The sequence below is a fragment of the Populus euphratica genome, unplaced genomic scaffold, assembly GCF_000495115.2.
Source record: "Populus euphratica unplaced genomic scaffold, PopEup_1.0 scaffold104.1, whole genome shotgun sequence".
Lineage (NCBI taxonomy): Eukaryota > Viridiplantae > Streptophyta > Magnoliopsida > Malpighiales > Salicaceae > Populus > Populus euphratica.
Window position 1 is genome coordinate 349,727 of NW_011499915.1, and position 19,343 is coordinate 369,069.

At 32.2% G+C, this 19,343-nt stretch overlaps 2 protein-coding genes across 9 annotated transcripts; one reads left to right on the forward strand and one right to left on the reverse strand.

Moving 5' to 3' along the window:
- Positions 1-233: 233 nt before the first annotated feature.
- LOC105134480 (putative transcription elongation factor SPT5 homolog 1) lies at positions 234-7,949 on the forward strand. The gene is given in 22 exon segments (XM_011038899.1): positions 234-908; positions 993-1,234; positions 1,328-1,474; positions 1,591-1,749; positions 1,831-1,914; positions 2,151-2,221; positions 2,316-2,673; positions 2,790-2,945; positions 3,046-3,143; positions 3,223-3,271; positions 3,351-3,503; positions 3,581-3,724; positions 4,173-4,266; positions 4,430-4,591; positions 4,681-4,729; positions 4,811-4,905; positions 5,044-5,122; positions 6,339-6,393; positions 6,473-6,590; positions 6,668-6,811; positions 7,323-7,423; positions 7,669-7,949. Coding segments are annotated over 22 exon segments (3,153 nt in total). The 5' UTR covers positions 234-559; the 3' UTR covers positions 7,915-7,949.
- A 3,158-nt stretch (positions 7,950-11,107) lies between these two features.
- On the reverse strand, positions 11,108-14,785 carry LOC105134481 (B-box zinc finger protein 19-like). 8 transcript variants are annotated; one of them, XR_843997.1, is made up of 7 exons: positions 14,362-14,782; positions 13,886-13,982; positions 13,675-13,790; positions 13,339-13,581; positions 13,131-13,198; positions 11,906-12,567; positions 11,108-11,758 (listed from the first exon to the last, which is right to left on the reverse strand). XR_843997.1 is itself a non-coding variant. In XM_011038904.1 (6 exons), the coding sequence occupies exons 1-5, from the start codon at positions 14,452-14,454 to the stop codon at positions 13,136-13,138; spliced, it is 612 nt and encodes a 203-aa protein (XP_011037206.1). In that variant the 5' UTR covers positions 14,455-14,782; the 3' UTR covers positions 11,108-11,713; positions 13,131-13,135. The 8 variants fall into 8 exon arrangements, 7 of the variants coding, with proteins under 7 accessions (XP_011037206.1, XP_011037207.1, XP_011037205.1 ...); XM_011038904.1 differs by lacking the exon at positions 11,906-12,567 and having other exon boundaries at positions 11,108-11,713; XM_011038905.1 differs by lacking the exon at positions 11,906-12,567 and having other exon boundaries at positions 11,108-11,716.
- Between the last annotated feature and the right edge of the window lie 4,558 nt (positions 14,786-19,343).

Here is a 19,343-nt window from a genome sequence, read left to right on the forward strand (position 1 = left end):
AAATTTTATAATTTATAAGAAATAGAATTGTATGGTGGTGTTAATATAGGTTACCTAAATTTATACATGGCATAGAATATTATTTTTTATTTCACAGATTTATTTTTTTCTTAAAAATATAAAATAATTTTTTTTATATGGCCATACATCAGAAATTATAATTTTCATATTTTAATATATTAATATGAAAAATAATTTTATAAAATAATAAAAAATATTATTTTCGATAAGACGGCTTCAAACTCTAATAGGCGGGGGATCCGACTTCAAACAACATGTTGTTTTTCCTTTCAGATAAAAAACAATTCACTAAAATTCTCGACGTCTTCCTCTCTTCTTTGTTTCTGTTAGGGTTAGCACACACTCTCTCTGTATCTTGCTCCCCGATTGATCGAACTGAGCTTAGAAAATCTTAAAATCCCTAATCCTCTCACTTTCAGCAGGTACAAGATTCTATCCTATTGTTTTTTCTCTCTTTCTTGAAATTAGCATGAACTGTTGCCTGCTGGCTTCGATTTATTGGATCAGATTACAACTATAGCCGTCAATTCAATTAACCATGTCTCGTCGAAGAGACGAAGACGACGACCTTGAAGATGAAGAGTATGAGGAGCAGGAAGAGCAAATAATGGATGAAGAAGAGGAGGAATATTATGAGGGTGAAGAAGAGGAAGATATAGGAGTGTCGATTAAGAAGAGACGGAGATCAGATTTCTTTGATGATATTGCGGAGGAGGAGGATGAGGAAGAGGAAGATGAGGATGATGAGGATGAGGATTATGGTGGTGGTAGTGGAGGAGGTGGTGGTAGGAAGCAGAAGGGGAAGAAGCGGCGTGGCTCAGAGTTTTTTGATGATATTGCTCAAGTTGCCAGTGATGACGAGGAGGATGAAGATGATGGCGAGGACGGTATGTTTGTTTAAATTTTAAGCCTTTTTTTTTTAAGTAATGGTGGTGAATTCAATGCTCTTAATTGAGCTTTTGTAAATGCAGATTTTATAGTTGACGATCACGGAGCTGATTTGCCTGATGAGGGTAGTGGTAGAAGGATGCATCGTAGGCCGTTACTGCCTGCAGAAGAGGATCAAGAAGATGTTGAAGCACTTGAGAGAAGTATTCAAGCAAGATATGCAAAGTCAATGCACTCAGAATATGATGAAGAGACTACGGAAGTGGAGCAACAAGCTCTTTTGCCATCTGTTCGGGATCCGAAATTATGGATGGTTAAGTGTGCGGTATGTTTATCATTCGTCAATGGCCGTGGTTTTCTTATTTGCGGTACTAGATGTATTCATGTACTTATTTAATTGTTCTTTAATATTCATCAGATTGGCCGTGAACGGGAGACGGCTGTTTGTTTAATGCAAAAATACATTGACAAAGGATCGGAGTTGCAAATCCGGTCTGCTGTTGCTCTTGATCATCTTAAAAACTATATATATATTGAAGCAGACAAAGAAGCCCATGTGAGAGAGGTATCCTTCTGCTTTGGGGCTTTCCAGTGATTACTGAATCACTCAACTTTTTGCGTTTTCATGCTTACAGCTGTGACGGATGGAATATGTGATCTATTGATTTTCTTCTGCTTCAGGCTTGTAAAGGCTTGCGCAATATTTTTGGGCAGAAAATCATGCTTGTTCCAATCAAAGAAATGACTGATGTTCTTTCAGTTGAAAGCAAAGTAACTGATCTTTCAAGGGACACCTGGGTCAGAATGAAGATTGGGAATTACAAAGGGGACCTTGCCAAAGTATGTTTTATAACTTATGTTCCTATTCACCTTCTTGTTCTCAGTTTTTCCTTGCTGATTTTTCGTTCTCTTATTTTGAAGGTTGTAGACGTAGATAATGTCCGCCAGAGAGTTACAGTAAAGTTAATTCCAAGGATTGACTTGCAGGCTCTTGCAAACAAACTTGTAAATTTTCACTTCCATTATTGCCCTTTGTTTGGTTGATAGTAGACATATTCGACTGAGCAAATTGTCTTGTTCAAGGTCATGTCTCATCAAATTGGTGACCTCATATAGATGCACCAGGCATTCCCTTTTTTATCATCAATATTACTTTGCCGATGCATGAGATGGTGTGAAACTTAATTATGTTAGTGCACTTCCATAATAGAAGATGGATTTTGTTACCCCTTTTTCCCCAGGAAGGCAGAGAAGCGCCAAAGAAGAAGGCATTTGTACCTCCTCCACGTTTTATGAATGTTGAAGAAGCTAGGTAAATATCGATTGCTTCTTTTTCATTCAAATATCAATATTACTGAATCTTTTTGTTTATTATATGATTATTTGTTGGCCCTGTAAATTTTCAGGGAATTACATATTCGTGTAGAACGCAGAAGAGATCCAATGACTGGTGATTATTTTGAAAATATTGGCGGGGTGCTTTTTTAAAATGGTTTCTTTTATTAAACTGTATCAATGAAGTCAATTACTGCTCAGAACATTAAGCCATCATTTGATGAGCTTGAGAAGTTTCGTACACCTGGAGAGAATGGAGATGGTGATATTGCCAGTTTGTCAACCTTGTTTGCAAACAGAAAGAAGGGCCATTTTATGAAGGGTGATGCAGTTATTGTTGTCAAGGGAGATCTGAAAAATCTAAAGGGATGGATTGAGAAAGTTGATGAAGAAAATGTACATATTAGACCTGAAATGAAGGGTCTTCCGGTAAGAATTTGTTGGTAAATTTAAAATAATCATTTGTCTTTGTATGTTGATAAGAATAGGTTGTGCTTATTGTCTCATCCTTTCATTTATTGGTATTCAAAACTATTTATTGGCAGAAAACACTTGCAGTAAATGAAAAGGATTTGTGCAAGTATTTTGAACCTGGCAATCACGTGAAGGTTGTCTCAGGCACACATGAAGGTGCAACTGGCATGGTTGTTAAGGTTGAGCAGCATGTGCTCATTATTCTGTCTGATACAACAAAGGAACATGTGAGTGATGCTTTTGCTGCATAAATTAATTCTCTGCTTAAGTTATTGCTTGAAAAGGAAACTAATGTGTGGAGCCAATGTTGATATCTGTTGTCTTCAGATCCGTGTATTTGCTGATGATGTTGTGGAAAGTTCTGAGGTAACTACAGGAGCTACCAACATTGGGGGCTATGAGCTTCACGATCTTGTGCTATTGGAGTAAGCCTGTTTGCTTAAAAATGTTATCCTTTTGTCCTTATCATTTGAGACCTTATTTGTTCTTTGGTGTTTATTGCAGTAATATGAGCTTTGGTTTAATTATTCGTGTAGAAAGTGAAGCCTTTCAGGTTAGTCATCACTGAACTGCCTACATTGCTAGGTTTAACTGTCACCTATTTTGGCCCCAGATCCATCCTTTTTCTCCAGGTTCTCAAGGGAGTTCCTGAGAGACCTGATGTTGCACTTGTTAGACTGAGAGAGATCAAATGCAAAATTGAGAAGAAAACCAACGTCCAAGATCGGTACAAGAACACTGTATCTGTGAAAGATGTTGTTAGGATCATTGATGGTCCTTGCAAAGTAAGATTCCCAACCACTGCATGATCTATCTTACCACCACATGTTCATTGGTTAAAGCTCCCCTATTGTCTTGTTAGGGAAAACAAGGTCCTGTAGAACACATATACAGAGGAGTTCTGTTCATCTATGATCGGCATCACCTTGAGCATGCCGGGTTTATTTGTGCTAAATCCCATTCCTGTGTGGTTGTGGGAGGATCACGTTCCAATGGAGATAGAAATGTAAGCATTTCTGTCTTATTTTAGGAATAAAATTTCTGTTTTAGCTGAGTTTTTTGTGCATGCAGCTTTTAATTCTAATTATCCAGGCTTTTTTCAGGTATGTTTGGTTTGAAGTGGATTGGTGTTCATAATCATCAAAAGTTGCTGATAATTGCTAACTGAATAGGAGCTTAAAAAGAGGATTGATAGTCACTGTCACTTTTGTTATAGCAGATTTGTTTTTATATCTTTGTAATTAATTACTTAGAGAAGCTATTGCTATATCATGTTGCTTAATTTTATTTTTTTTATTTATTTTTAAATATTTTATAATCATTATTTGTTAGTAACCTATCGAGGTTAGCAGGACATGATTTTTAAGGTGAAAACTGACTATATCAATTTCAGATCAAATCAGCAGAAATAATTTAAAACAAATTGTCCCTTTTCTCACTCATTAAATTTTCAGGGTGATTCCTATTCAAGATTGAGCAGTTTTAAAACTCCTCCCCGAGTACCCCTGTCACCAAAGAGATTTTCTAGAGGAGGTCTTCCATTTGAGTGTAAGTTTTTTAAAGTGACAACTCTTTTCTTTAAATAAACTTTATCATAATTGGGCTTCCTTAATTGTTATTTACCCAAGAAAGGAAAGAACATTTTTGTTACAATGGTGTCATATTTTTCTCAAGTCGAGCTCTAATATTAACTGCTAATTGAATTCTGCAGCTGGAGGAAGAAATAGAGGTGGACGGGGAGGGCATGATGCTTTGGTTGGTACCACAATAAAGGTACGACAGGGTCCTTTTAAGGGTTACCGTGGGCGTGTTGTAGATATCAAAGGTCAACTTGTTAGAGTTGAACTGGAATCGCAAATGAAAGTTGTTACAGGCAAGTCTTCACCTATCTACATACAATGAAAAGCTAGCCCCTTGTATTCCTGTTTGGTTTATGGAAAATGAATGCTGTTTCAAGTGCAGTTGATCGGAGCCACATCTCAGATAATTTGGTTGTTTCAACTCCATACCGGTAAATACACACTGAAAAATTGTTTGAAATGGTTTTAGGATTCTATCTTTGTGATTAACTATTTTTCACATGTTTTACCAGCGATACACCTCGATATGGTATGGGAAGTGAAACCCCAATGCATCCTTCTCGGACTCCATTGCGTCCATGCACAACACCAATGAGAGATGCTGGAGGTTTGTTCTTTGTATGCGAGTCTATTTAGATTTTGGATGCTTTAATTGATCACTACTCTGGTATATTCAGATTTGGATACTTTGATCAATCATCATTTTGGTATAGAAGTGATTGGTATACATATCTCATGTTTGCAGCGACGCCTATTCATGATGGCATGAGGACGCCTATGCGTGATCGGGCCTGGAATCCTTATGCACCAATGAGTCCTCTGAGGTTTGACCATGAATTTTGTTAATACTAATGCTTTTCCTATTTAAATATCTATCCTGAATCCTCTCTGTTGAATATTTTGATTGATAGTATCACTTTTAAGAATTTTTGGTTTCATTTAGTTTTAGCCATCCCCTGTCACATGCATATTTACTAGAACTGCTGATGATACTGTTTTGCTTAACTACAATCTGTCTAAAATATGACCTTCAATTGGTGGACTCAACTTCATAGGAAATAAAATGGAGAAAGAGAAACTGGTAAAATGGCAGTTGCAGCAGAAACAGTGAATGGGTTGGATTTGAAGATTCAGCAGTTTTTCCTCTTTTGCACAAATATCAATTTAAAATTTGCACATGCCTAGAGGAATGTGTAGTTGTTGTATCAATAGTCATGTACTAATATAGAAAGTTATCTTGGTTCCTTAATCCTTAATGAATTGGTCTTAATAATGTTGTTTCACCTAAATAGTCAAAATAACGATTCAAAGGACAAACTAGAAATAAGAGGCGCAATTTAACACTGCATCTCTAAAAGTTACTTACCTGTTTGCAATAATTTCTTTGCATCTTTAATAGTTCCCCATCTATGCGGCCTATTATCTCACCAGATTGATCATGAATTATAACCATATCTGTTAAAATTATTTCTATATCATTCATCTGTACCATTTTGCTTTTTAGAATTAGACAATTCTTTTCCTTTTGTTGTCTTTAAATTAACACTTCCTGTTGTTGTCTTTAAATTAACACTCTTGCTTTAGTTATTAACAAGTTATTTTCTTTTGCTTAATTTAAAACTGTTGGAGGCCTACTACATTGTTTTACATAGTTCTATTCCAATTTGTGATTTTTCTGTCATGATGGATAACTTTAGTATGATGAAATTAAGCAGATTTAGTAGTGGTTAAGGATCAATATTTATCTTGCTTTGTGGTTTGGTCTGTTCTCTCCTTTTTTTCCTCGGCCCACCAATCTGTTCTTTTCAATTTTTTATAACCAACATTGCCAAATTAGAACATATGTTTGGCATTGCATAATCCTGTTTTCTGGTATATCTGATACTAAAATGAAAAGTGTACTGCATTTCCTGTATTTTGACACTCTGATGTAAGTTTAATGAAAGTATCATCTGACAAATATAATGAACTTTTGACTATGTCACTTTTGTGCATTGTAACTGATAAATGGTCATTGGAATTGTATCCACAAAAATGCAGGGATAATTGGGAAGATGGGAATCCTGGGTCTTGGGGAACCAGTCCGCGGTATCAGGTGAAGAACTTGTATACTTTGACCCTATAAATAGTACAAGTTATTCTATGTTATAATAAAGAAATTGTTCTTTTTCCAGCCAGGAAGCCCTCCCTCTGGAACATATGAAGCTCCAACTCCTGGTTCAGGCTGGGCTAGCACTCCTGGTGGTAATTATAGTGAAGCTGGAACGCCAAGAGATAGCAGTTCTGCCTATGGTAGTTTCTCTTTCAGTTTCACATGATACTTTCAGTGTTTATTTGATTATGTAGGTAACTTTGTGCACCTCTTATAGCCAATGCTCCAAGCCCATACCTGCCATCAACTCCTGGCGGTCAGCCTATGACACCTGGCTCAGCATCCTACCTCCCTGGCACACCTGGAGGGCAACTAATGACACCTGGAACTAATGGTCTTGATATGATGTCTCCTGTTATAGGTTTGTTCTGCACTTTCTTATTTTGCCATTATTCATACTTAATGTGTTGGACCTGCTGATATTTATTAGTTTATATAAAATAAAATATATCTAGTGTGTCCTTTTTCAAGGTTCAGTTTTTGGTTTGTATGTGTCATGTGATTATGTGAATCCAGTTTTCACATTGAATCAAGTGTTTGTATGGTGAGGCTGGGAGATATTAAAAGAAGAAAATTACTTCTGTTTTCTTCGTGAAACAGATATTTCAGGAGTACATGTATTGTTTGCCCCTTTTCAATTCCAGAAAATGAATTGGTGCTTCATGTATTTTCTTTTCTGTTCCTTCTGTTTTTCAGTGGTGTGATTAGAAGCTAGAATTTAATCTTCATGGTGAAGCTTCTCTGAATGAGCAGAACATTTAACTAGATACGATGCATGGAGTTTGATCAGCTTTCTACAAAATCTTTGTGCTGTCATGCCTATTGTCATCTTTACAATATCTAGGCTTGGTATTAAAAACCATTCGTTACAGGTGGAGATGGTGAAGGACCATGGTTCATACCCGACATATTGGTGAACGTACACAGGACCACAGATGAACCGACTGTTGGTGTCATCAAGGAGGTGCTTCAGGTATGTCTTTCCAAAGCAATATGGGAAAAGTTTTCATATGCATCTCTCTGCTGATAACTATTAACTGGATGTTTGAAATCCACGGCAAGTTCCTTAATTATTTTTTTTATGAAGTTGCACCAGTTTATATGGAAGGAATACAAAGTAGAATTGTCATTAGTAAGAGGGAAGAGGGAACAGAGTAGAATTTTTGTCTGAATTGATTCATGCAGCTGCTATGCTAATGCTGGTGTTCTTGGGACCAGGATGGCTCTTGTAAAATTGCCCTTGGGGCGAATGGCCACGGCAAGACAATAACTGCACTTCCTAGTGAAATTGAGATAGTAGTGCCAAGGAAATCAGACAAGATCAAGATCTTGGGCGGTGCACATCGTGGTGTTACTGGCAAGTTAATTGGTGTGGATGGCACTGATGGAATTGTAAAGTTGGAGGACACTCTTGATGTTAAGATATTAGACATGGTCATACTAGCTAAACTTGCACAAATGTGATTTTTGTGATCATACGCGTAAGTTAAAATTGAATGGTATCTACGCCCGGGGCCCTTCATGATAACCTTTAGTATGTGTTTGGCATTGCTGTCTGTGTGGTATTAAAAATGTAGTATTAAAATACATCTAAATGCAATTACAAATGCAAAGACAAAAAATTAAGAGTTATACATTCATGTAACTAACATGAAAAAATGTTAAAAGGAAATTTAAGGTTAGAAACGATATATAATTAAGCACTCTTCACCAATCCCGAGGCACTGTAATTTGTGAGTTACAGCAATTGTGACGCCTTCAGACGACAGTAGCATTGCACGTGTTTTTTTAATTTTTTAGTTACTTCAAATTAATTTTTTTTTTATGTTTCTTTTATTGTTTTGATATGTTAATATTAAAAATAATAAAAATTATTATTTTAATAATATTTTTAAATAAAGAATAATTTAAAAAACAATTTCTACAAGATTCTCAAAGTCCTCTGCCTCTAAACAAGAAGGGCAGGCACCTTTTCAACCCATTTTGTCTTTCAAGTTCGTAATTTTAGAACATGTCTTAGTTAGAGTGGAAGTGCATTCCCCCGTGTCCCTGCAGTCTTTGAAGATGCACGCATCTTAAACATAGTTTGTTACTTTCAACTTATAAAGTGAGGAATTAATCATCTTTTTTTTTTTATTGGTAATTATTGGGGACAACAAGTCTATGCGGCAGATAAAAAAGTAGTTTCTATTACGGTAAGCCACAGTATCCTTAAGGTTCTTCGATCCAGGGAGCCCAACAGATTTCGGCCCACTAAACTATGTGTTTATTTTAATATTTAATATGCTTCAGTTTGATGCATTAACGTTCCAAACTAGGAGGAGCTACATACAAACAGGCTAACTAGTTAACAGAGAGATTCTGGAAGGACAAGAGGTGTGATGAGCAAACCACCTCCTTGTAATTCTTTCATTGTCATCATCATAATATTCATTCTGATACAGCATCAGGTTAAATACAGCACCCTTTTCTGAAAGATAGAGAGACCTTAGCTAAATCAAAACGCAGCGTAGAGTAAGGGAAGTAATTAATTGAAACGGTGTGCATTGGAGGACAAATGAAACGTAGCGTTTCATACAATGTTTAGAAGTATAGTAGATACCATGCCGGCGTGATGCCGCAGCTTATGGTATGTTTGTGCGTTAATGTGGGTTTGCTAAAATATTATATAAACAAAATTGTTATAATTCATAATATTTTTAAGAAAAAAATTATAAAGTTAAAATTTTAATTAGTTTAATATTTAAAAAATAAAATAAACAAAAATATTTTTTAAAAAAATCATAAAAAACATATAAAAAAATATTATAGCAATCATATGAAAAAATATTGTAGCAATTCATAGTGTTTTAAAGAAAAAACTATGAAGTTAAATTTTCAATTAGCCCAATATGAAAAAAAAATAAAAAAAAACAATGTAGGGAAACACTATAGCAATTTATAGTGTTTCATGAGAAAATTTACAGTTGTAATTCTCAACCAGCTCAATATTAAAAATAATAAAATTGATAAAGATAATTTTAGAAAAAATCATAACAAAAAAATCATGTGGAGGAACATTGTAGTAATCCATACTATTTTAACTACAAAATTGAATTCTTAATCAGTTCAATATAAAAAATAAAAAATAAAAAAAAAACAACTCTGAAAAAATAAAAAAATCATAAAAAAGGAAAAAAAAGCAATGTGGAAAAATATTGTAGTAATCCATAGTGTTTTCAAGAAAAAAAAATTATAGAACTAAATTTTCAACCACCTCCATATTAAAAAAAAATCAATAAAAACAATTCTTAAAAAAACACAAAAAAGAAAAAAAGAAAAAGATAATTTTTGAAAAAAGAAGCAAAAAAAAAAATGTGAAGAAAGTTAAAGTTGAATTCTCAATCAGCTAAATATTAAAAAAATAAAATTAACAAAGATAATTTGAAAAAAACATGTAGGGAAACATTGTAGCAAAACAAAAATCATGTAAGGAAACATTGTAATAATCTACAATGTTTTAAAGAAAAACATTACAAAGCAAATTTCCCAATCAGTTCGATATGAAAAAAATAAAATCAACAAAGAGAAGTAAATTTTCCAATAAGCTCGATATGAAAAAAATAAAATCAACAAAGATTATTTTGCAAAAAAAAAAAAAATCATATAGAAAAATAATATAGTGATTCATAATGTTTTAAAGAAAAAATTGCATAACTAAATTTTTAACTAATTCAATATTAAAAAAATAAGCAAAAATAATTTTAAAAATATAAAAATAAAAAAGAAGAAGATAAAGACAATCTTTAAAAAAAACATGTAAAACCTAAAAAATATATTTAAAAAAAAACAAAAAAAACATGTGGCATGGAAAAACTACAGTATTTTTTCCACACCATTTAAAATATTAGTTAATAAAATGAATTTTTTTAATTATTAAAAAGTATTTTTAATATTAGTGAATTAAAATGATTAAAAAATATTAATTTTAAATAATAAAAAAAATTAAAATTTTTTTAAAATACAGATTTTAACCTCGTTTCCACCGTTTTAAATCTTGAAGTCTTCCATCTGCATTCTCCATCTCCTGTAATAATTCCCTTTCCCTTCTCAGCTGATTTGAGCCGTGACAAGAAACCGCGGAAAAGAAAAGACAAATGAAAAAGAATTTGGAGCTGCCCCACCAAAATCCAACAGGAACATAGCAGCTTGGGATACTAGACATGAGAGAATGAAATTATGGAGACTCTGGAGATAAAAGACTTTGAAGACGAGACATCAGGTTTCTGGTTAAGTCGATAGAATTATTATTTTTTATCCCTGCAACTCATTGCCATGAGTCCAAATTACATTTGAAATATGTTTTGATGACATTTTTTTCTTTTTCAAAATCATTTAAGGATATTTAATGGTCATTTTTTTTCAAAGAAAAAATTATAGTTTAAAGTTTTCATTATAGATACTTGCTGATAATCTTTTCCATAATGATTTTTCAAAAAAAAAACAATCAATTGGGAGATTAATTAATAAGCACAATCATTCATTGGCCTGTATTTTTATGCAAAAGAACTTGTATTCATATCAACAATGATTATATTTTTTTCTCATGTGATAGCAAAGAGAGTCCTCAAGAAAGTTTGTGCAATTACAAAGTTCTGTGACCTCTACGTAGATGCAATGCATTCAAAATAGTTTAATAAATTCTCAAAATCCAGAGAAAATCAAGAACGAGAATAAACTTGCTTTCATTTTGGACAACCAATGCAATTCCGTCCTCGCTAATTTGACAACGGTTAAAACAGAGATGGACATTCTAGAACTACGGCAGGCATGTAGAAGATGGCAACTCATTTCCAAATTTAAAGACTTGATCTGCAACGCAATCTCTCACCGCATCTAATTTAGGCAAAGCATCCAGTGATGGCTAAACACCATTTCCCTACACTTCTATGGCCTCTCTAGACTGACAGCCTGCTTAAGCTCCCTTCAAAACTAGCATAATCCATCAGACTTACTTGTGATCACTTTAAAAGATTTGGCTTGCAATCACTTGGATCAAATCATCTTGAAAATCAAATGGAAAAATAAAGGTCTTGATAATGCAATAGTCCATCTGCCTTGGCTCTCATATCAGGTAGCATTCTGCTATTCCACAAATAAGAATATAAGGTCCCTCTGGGTTTCAACTGCAACTTCTATATGCCATAATTTACAGAATCTGGCGAACAAAGTAAAGCCACTCCAGTCCAGTCTCCGAAGGCTTATAGGCATCGGTCAACCGTTCCTGCTAAACAGTAGATAGACTACCTAGCATTTGCAGCACCTGAATCTGACAAAAAAACAAGGCAACGAATGTATGTCTATGTTTATTAGGACAAATGGAACAACACTTGTTCTGTAGGTTGGGGATATCTAGAAACTGAGACACGTGAATGACAAACATTTGCAAAATAACCACTTAAATTAAAGGAAAAACCTGGATGTCCCTTTCTGAAAGCACTAGCTGCACATGGCCTGGCTTGAGACCTATCCTCACTATGAACAAATGCACAAGGGTAAAAGAAACATGAAAATTCCATGATTTTCAAGTTCCGCCCGCAATACCCGTAACTGTGATCAGCAAATAAGTACCAACCACACACTGCATGGCCCAATCTGCAAGTCAACAAGGCCAAACTACATGGCCATACTCAGTATGTCCGAGCGTATCAATGAGAGCCCCCAACCAAAAAGATATGCCCGCTCCATCATTGAAAATGTGAAATGCTGGCACGTCCATCAATAGCCAGTAAAATGCAATTAATCCTTTAATAATGTGTGGCGTGAAGAGCACTAAGTTTTGACTTGACAACCGGCCATCAAAACATCACAACTGTGCCCACTAGAGAATTTTCCTGTTCAATTACAAGCATCCTTCTGAAATCTGACATAATTTATGGTTATCAGCAAAGCAGCTAACTTATCTGCCCAGTATGAGAAGACATTTTTGGGCGAAGCTGTTCTTTTTCAAAGATTTAGCGCTTCTATGTTATCCTCCCGATTACAATTGGTCAAAAACAAAGATGGAGCCTGATGGCAAACGTGATAGATGGCTCTAATGGAACAGCTACCTTAACCTCTTCGTTCCACTGTTTTCACCTGCTATTTCAAACAGTTGATCATGCAACAAGAAGAATGCCCCCTCAAATAACTGTGGATTTGCATGTATAGCCGCTTAGTGTACATTAGGATTGACATGCCCTCAAATGGTATCTCGTAGTTAGCAGCTAAAGCAACATTTGAAAACCAAAATATTAAAGTAAATTTCAGCTAGGCTCCATCTCAATAACAGATGCACCTTTTTTGTTCTTTTGAGGATCCATATAGCTACATATTTAAACCACAGTTAGTTATGCCCTTACAAACATGGAACACGGTAAAAGGCCATAACAATATTTGTTCATCTTCATTTCAGATCCATATAGCTACATATCTAAACCACAGTTTGAATAAAAGAAGATTACATTCACCATCGTACAAGCAGCGGAATTTAGAGTCCTATGCATTCTTGCATGTAGAAGTCATCCAAGAGCTGGTTTAAGAAAATCGACTTCAATGGAAACTTGAAGCTTCCCGCATAACCATCCATAATGTCAACTTTATGAAACAATAAATGGAGAAAAGAAAACACATGAGTTAGGCTTACTAAATGCAGATCATACCTTGCTTACTTTTGTGGCTCCCCTTTAAAGAATCCAAAAGGAGCCAAACTAGAGGATTCATGATTTTCCTAAACAGAAGACGGACACAATTTTGCTGAGGTTAAAATTAAAGCATAAAAAATTGCAATCTTAACATGCATGTGCACGTGGTTTAAAGAAATATCAACCTGTAAATAGAAAGCATGATTAGTGTTGGAAAAGTCAATACCTGGTCAGTTGAATTTTTCCCATGTACCCGCTGAGGCCTGGCATTAAGATCAATCAATTTGTTGTCCATTTTCCCGTCACTATCAGTGTTATTCTCTACCGTTGGAACTGGAGAGGCCCTGTGGTTCTGTTGATTTTCTCTAGCTGTGAGCTTAGGCGGCTGATTTTGGTCCCTTCTTGTTTCATAATCATCAAGCGGTTGTTGTCCTTGTTCCTCTGTACAGCCAGGTTTATCCCCTGGAAACTAAATAAGACAATCAAACAAAGCGTGTTAATTCAGAAAGCTTCTTACGTATTTGATACAGAAATCAAAACACTTCAATCCCGAGAGACAAACCTCAACTCTCTGCCTCAACAGGAGATATCTCCCATGGGTTCTTTTACCACCAACATGCACTATCATATCACATTGCAAGCAGAGCGAACTGCCATCTATCTCGCAGTAAAAGAAAGCTACATATACATTTCAAGCCAAGGGAAGAATAAAAAACTTCAAAAATTCATGTCCCGTGAAAAAAAAAATTGTCAGCAAAGACAGGCCTGCATACCTGGTGCCTTTTCACATATGTCACACCGTGGAACATCACTAGGATCTGCAAGTCCTACTCGTACATGCCGGCTAGCTAGCTTGTTACACATATGAACCTGCAATTCCAGCACAAAAAAACAGAAACCCATTAGCTTAAACATGACAAATTCGATCATGCTTACTTAAAAAGACCAATACTGGAACCATCATAAAAAAACCTATCAAGCTTGATATTTCACAATAAAAGATCGTCGCTTCATAGGCTTAACAAGGAAATAACAATTTTCACACTTCTAATATCAAAGAAAGAAAAGAAAACAAATATTTTTTTTACCAATCCAATGAAGCCCGTCTCGATTTATCACATACAGAGCTATATTATTACCTTAGCGCTTAAATTGTTCACTTAATCAATACAATTAATATAATTCTCAAAAAAAGAAATAAACACAATTAACAGAAAAAAATGGAAAAAGGAGAAAGTGATTGATTTACCTTCTCGTCGCAGGAGCGGCAAAGCGCGGCTTCGTCAGCTGCACAGAAAAGAATCGCAGCTGCGCTCTCACACACATCACAAAGTATTCGCATTTCCGTTTTTTGGAATCAGTTTTGGTTCTTTCTTTATTATTGTTACTATCCTTTTACCTTTGAATCTGTACTTTCTATTATTTCTCTTTTCTCCACCTCATCACCATTTGTCAATATTTCATGAGATTAAGATTATTAAGTTAAACAGTCAATGACAAACAGATTAGAGAGGAAGATTTAAATGGTGAAGAGGAGAGGAGAGGAGAAGGGATGAGAGCATACAACAGGACTTGCTTATGAGTCTATGCAACTGGAGACGAGGAGGAAGAAAGGAAAACCGAGTGATATTCGTCGTATGCTTTGCCAGCCTTCTGCTACGCATACAAGTCTCTGGTTTATGTTAACTTTTGGTACGCTCTTTGTCTGGCTGACACGTTTTTTTTATTTTTAAAAAATAATTAAAAATATAACTACAATTATTTTTAAAAATTATTTTTAATATTAGAGCATAATCTAAAATATTAATTTTAAATAAATAAATAAATTTAAATTTTTATAAAAATCATTTTAAAAGGTAAAAACAAACATTATCTAAATAAATAAATAAAACATTTCTTTTCTTGAATATGGAAAAGATTGATAATTTGTACATTAGTACAAACTTGAAAGGTTAATTTATAGATAAATGAATATTTTTTTTACTTTAAAAATATCTTTTTTCTCATCAATTTTTTCATGTTTTCTATTTTTTTATTTCTTAAAAAGTAAAGTGGAAAAGTGAAATGAGTTAAAAGGATTAATTTATTAGTAGTTTAAGAAAATAGAGACTAGTTAGTTATAAGAAAAAAAACTATAGAGATATTAAAAAATATATATTTTTATTTTATTTATCCTGTCTTGATTTTTGAGTAAGGTAAGAAAATTTAATTTATCATGAATTTTATTATTTTAATATAAATCATTTGATTTTTCCTTACTTTTTAATATATATAACCATATTCAAAGGTACATTTAATTATGAGATTAAAATGACTTGTATATATGATAATTTCCATTCAAAATTAGAAACATGTAATTTTATAGTATGTTTGATATCGTGGTAACTTTTATGATTGTGATTTGAAAAAAAATATTTTATAAAAAGTATTTTTAATTGAGGTTGGTTTGGGATCTATATATGTTTGGTTAAAATAATGGTTGAAATTAAGGTTAAACAGAAGGTAGTTTAATGTGTTTGGTTAAAAATATTTTTCAAATTGAAATTATAAAATAATTTCAAAAAAATACATATTAATATTAATAGTTTTTAATTTAAATACTATAGATGTAACTACTATTGTTACGTCATAAAATAAATAATATTTTATATAAAATAATTTTTATTATACCATTAAACTATTTATAATTTTGTCACATATGAAATATATCCGACAATGATTACAGTTTTATTGGTTTTTTAAGCGGGCAACAATATAAGGTAAAATATAATTAAAAATAAAATTGAAATTGCAATCAAATTCTGTAAATATTACGTTATCAAACAATTTTCGTTTAATTTATGCAGTGATACTTTATAATGTTAAATACTGATTTTTTGAATAAAATACAATTAAAAAAATATAAAATTTATATTTTTATTTTATTGGGTCAGACTTGATTCAATGCATTTAGCTTTGGATCAAACTGATAAACACTAATTTTTCAAATAAAGCACAATTACAAAAATAAAAAATAAAATTTATTTTACTAGGCCAAATCAATTCGATGTATTTAATTTTAGATAGGATCTAATCCGACTAAAATAGTAGAGAATGACTCTATTAATCATATGAAGAATAAAAAAACATTATTTACACAAATGAACAGTAAAAAACAAATTATAATTCACACTTTACTCCATTAAAAGAAAAGGAAAGTAACATTGAACTGCTTTTAACAGCCCAACATTTTAAAAATAATTAATAATGGGATGCATGAATGGTAATATATGTTCCCCTTATTACCCAACACCGATTTTTTTGTGGTTTGCTTTAACAGCAAACGCAATTATGTTTTCACTAATGAATTACATGCATGTAGCTTGTAGATGGAATGAACAATTAGGAGCAATGAACATTATTATTATGATGTAATTTGAAGTTTTAACTATGATGTTATATCATATAAGTAATTATATTTAGCGTCAACAAGTAAAAGGAATTTCATCACCTAAGCAAGGTGAAAGAATGACTTATTTGTAGGTGGATGTGTTGACTAGCAACTCTAAGCATGTTTGGGAATGTGGTTACTGTTGCTTTTTAAAATGATTTTCATTCAGAAAAGTGTGTCAATAATATTTTTTTATATTTTAAAAATTATTTTTAAAATCAGCACATCAAAATAATTTGAAAACATTAAAAACATATTAATTCAGAGTAAAAAAAAAATTCAAATTTTTTAAAAATGTTTTCAAAACACAGTGCCAAACAGTATCTAAAGCAATTCAGGTGTACTAAATGAAAAGTTTAAAGTAAAAAAAATATTATTTTAATTTTTTCATGTTTATTTTATTTTTTTAAAAAATATTATTTTTACATATCTCTTAAAAAAATCAAAATTAACAAAGTGGAACCAATAAAAAATAAATTAATTAAATATAGCTATATATATATATAAAAATAACATAAAATTCATTAAAAAAATATTTCTTTCTCTCACTTCAATACAATTAACTTTTCAAAAGTTTTTTTTCATTAGAGTATACATAATATAAAAAATTATATTTATATTATTTAAAATACTATTTTCTTAATTCAGTTTTTGAAAATGACATTGAAAATGCTCTTAGGATCCTTTTTACCAAACGTTATCCACAATGTTTATTAAAAGGGTGTTTATAAATATATTAAATGTTATTTTTAAATGATTTTTATTTAGAGATATATTAAAATTATATTTTTTATTTTTAAAAACTATTTTTAGCATCAACAAATCATAACAATTTAAAAAAATTTAAAAATAATTTTTTAATGAATTTTTCATAAAATATTGTTTGGAAGATAATTACACATAAACAAAAGTTTTTTCATAAAATATTATTTGGAAGATAATTACACATAAACAAAAGTTTAAAAATATCTAAATACTAAGGTGTCATATGGTAATGCGGTTGCACCCGAGGGTAAAGCAAACCACATGTTTTTGTGTTTGGTTATGTTTCAAACACGGTTTTATTTTGGTAGGACCTATCAACGCTTCTGGCTGAACCTGTGGTTTAAGAAAAGTTAGAAAAGGCATCTTAGCACTAGTAGCAACCTCATTTTTATTCATCCATTGACAGATCCCAAAGAAAAAAAAAGGTTGTTGTAGAATATCAAACTCTCCCAGCTAGAATGATTCAAACGACACCAATTAATCACTAGAAAAAATGCAATCGTTTCTTCTCACCTAGCAGATCCCTTCTTTCTCTCATTAAAAAAATTTAAGATCACAAACACACTTTATTATAACTATTCTTCAATCTACTGTCAAAACTAATTTTCCCTTCTATTTTTCTACCCAATACGCCTTTCCAAGCTCCTAATCTTGTAGATTTAATTAATAAAAAAGCATTTTTTTATTTGTTTTATTTTTTCACTGTCAATAGTTTTGTATATCCGTTGTGCCTTCCATCTTCACAAACAACACCAAAAGTTTCAAATGATATTTAATGAAATCACCTTGTTTTGTAGATGCAGGAAAAAAAAAAAAGAATTGAAGTCCATTTTCTTGTGTATTGCTTCTCACAATATTGTATTTATTGTTGATGAATTTAATTGTAAATTTGAGTTCATGATAGAGGCAAAAGAACAAGGAGACCTTGAGAAATTATTTGGAAAAAAAAATGGTGTTACATTAGAGAGTATATGTTTATGTTTTTACAAATATTTAAGTAATTCTTTGTTTTTAATAATACATGAATTAATAGTTAGGTGTTGTGTATTGTTATGGGCTACAATATTCTGAATATATCACTCTATGAGGATTGTTAACCAAGCACAATAATTTCTTGTATAGATGCTGATATTAAAAAAAAATTGGGTGTTGTGAATTAGGTTTATTATCCATCTGTATTTAAAAAAAAATTATGACATGACTAAAAGATTGATGTTTAGTCTCAAGTGTAGGAGTGTCAAAGTAATAAATAGCCCAGAAAAACTAGGATCGAATCACATGGAGGTTAATTGTATAAACTATAAATAAAAAAGAATTAATAACAGAAAAGGAGTTTAAGAGAGCTTTGAGATGTGATATTAATGTAAGGATTAAACAAGGATAGAATAATTAACAAGGTTAAAGGATCCACTAATGGTATTTTAAATAAGTATAGTATAGACTCTTTTTATCACGCAACTGGAAACCACACACAAAAAATGTTACAATCAGATTATAAATTGTTAACATGATTATATTAGTTATCTTATTCGAATAATGTTAATACTTATACATGTTGTCAGGTATTCATGATTATAACTTATGTTAACAACAAATCAAGTTCCTTTCATAGCACAAGTGTCGGTTATATCATACAGTTGGACTATAAAAGTGCCAAGTATTTGTTATACTTAGGGTTATATAATATAAATTTAGATTAACCATTTAACAAGTAAAGTATTAAAAGTGAACAAGATAACAAATACAAAATATGTTAGTATCAAACATTAAGGTTCATATTGAGTTTATATTATATTTATTCTTATATCATTAGTGTAACCTTTTCACCTTGACATAATAAACTTAACTAAATATAATTTCAGACTTCTCTGTTGTTGCTATATTTTAAAATTAAAAATGACGTTTTTGAATCTTAGACTCCAGTGAAAGTTTTAGGCCTATGTTTTAGCTTTCAATCCATATAAAGCACACCTAAATCCAAGTTTTACAGCTCTAATTATGATCTAATGACTAAACAGTATTCTAGTTTGGATTGA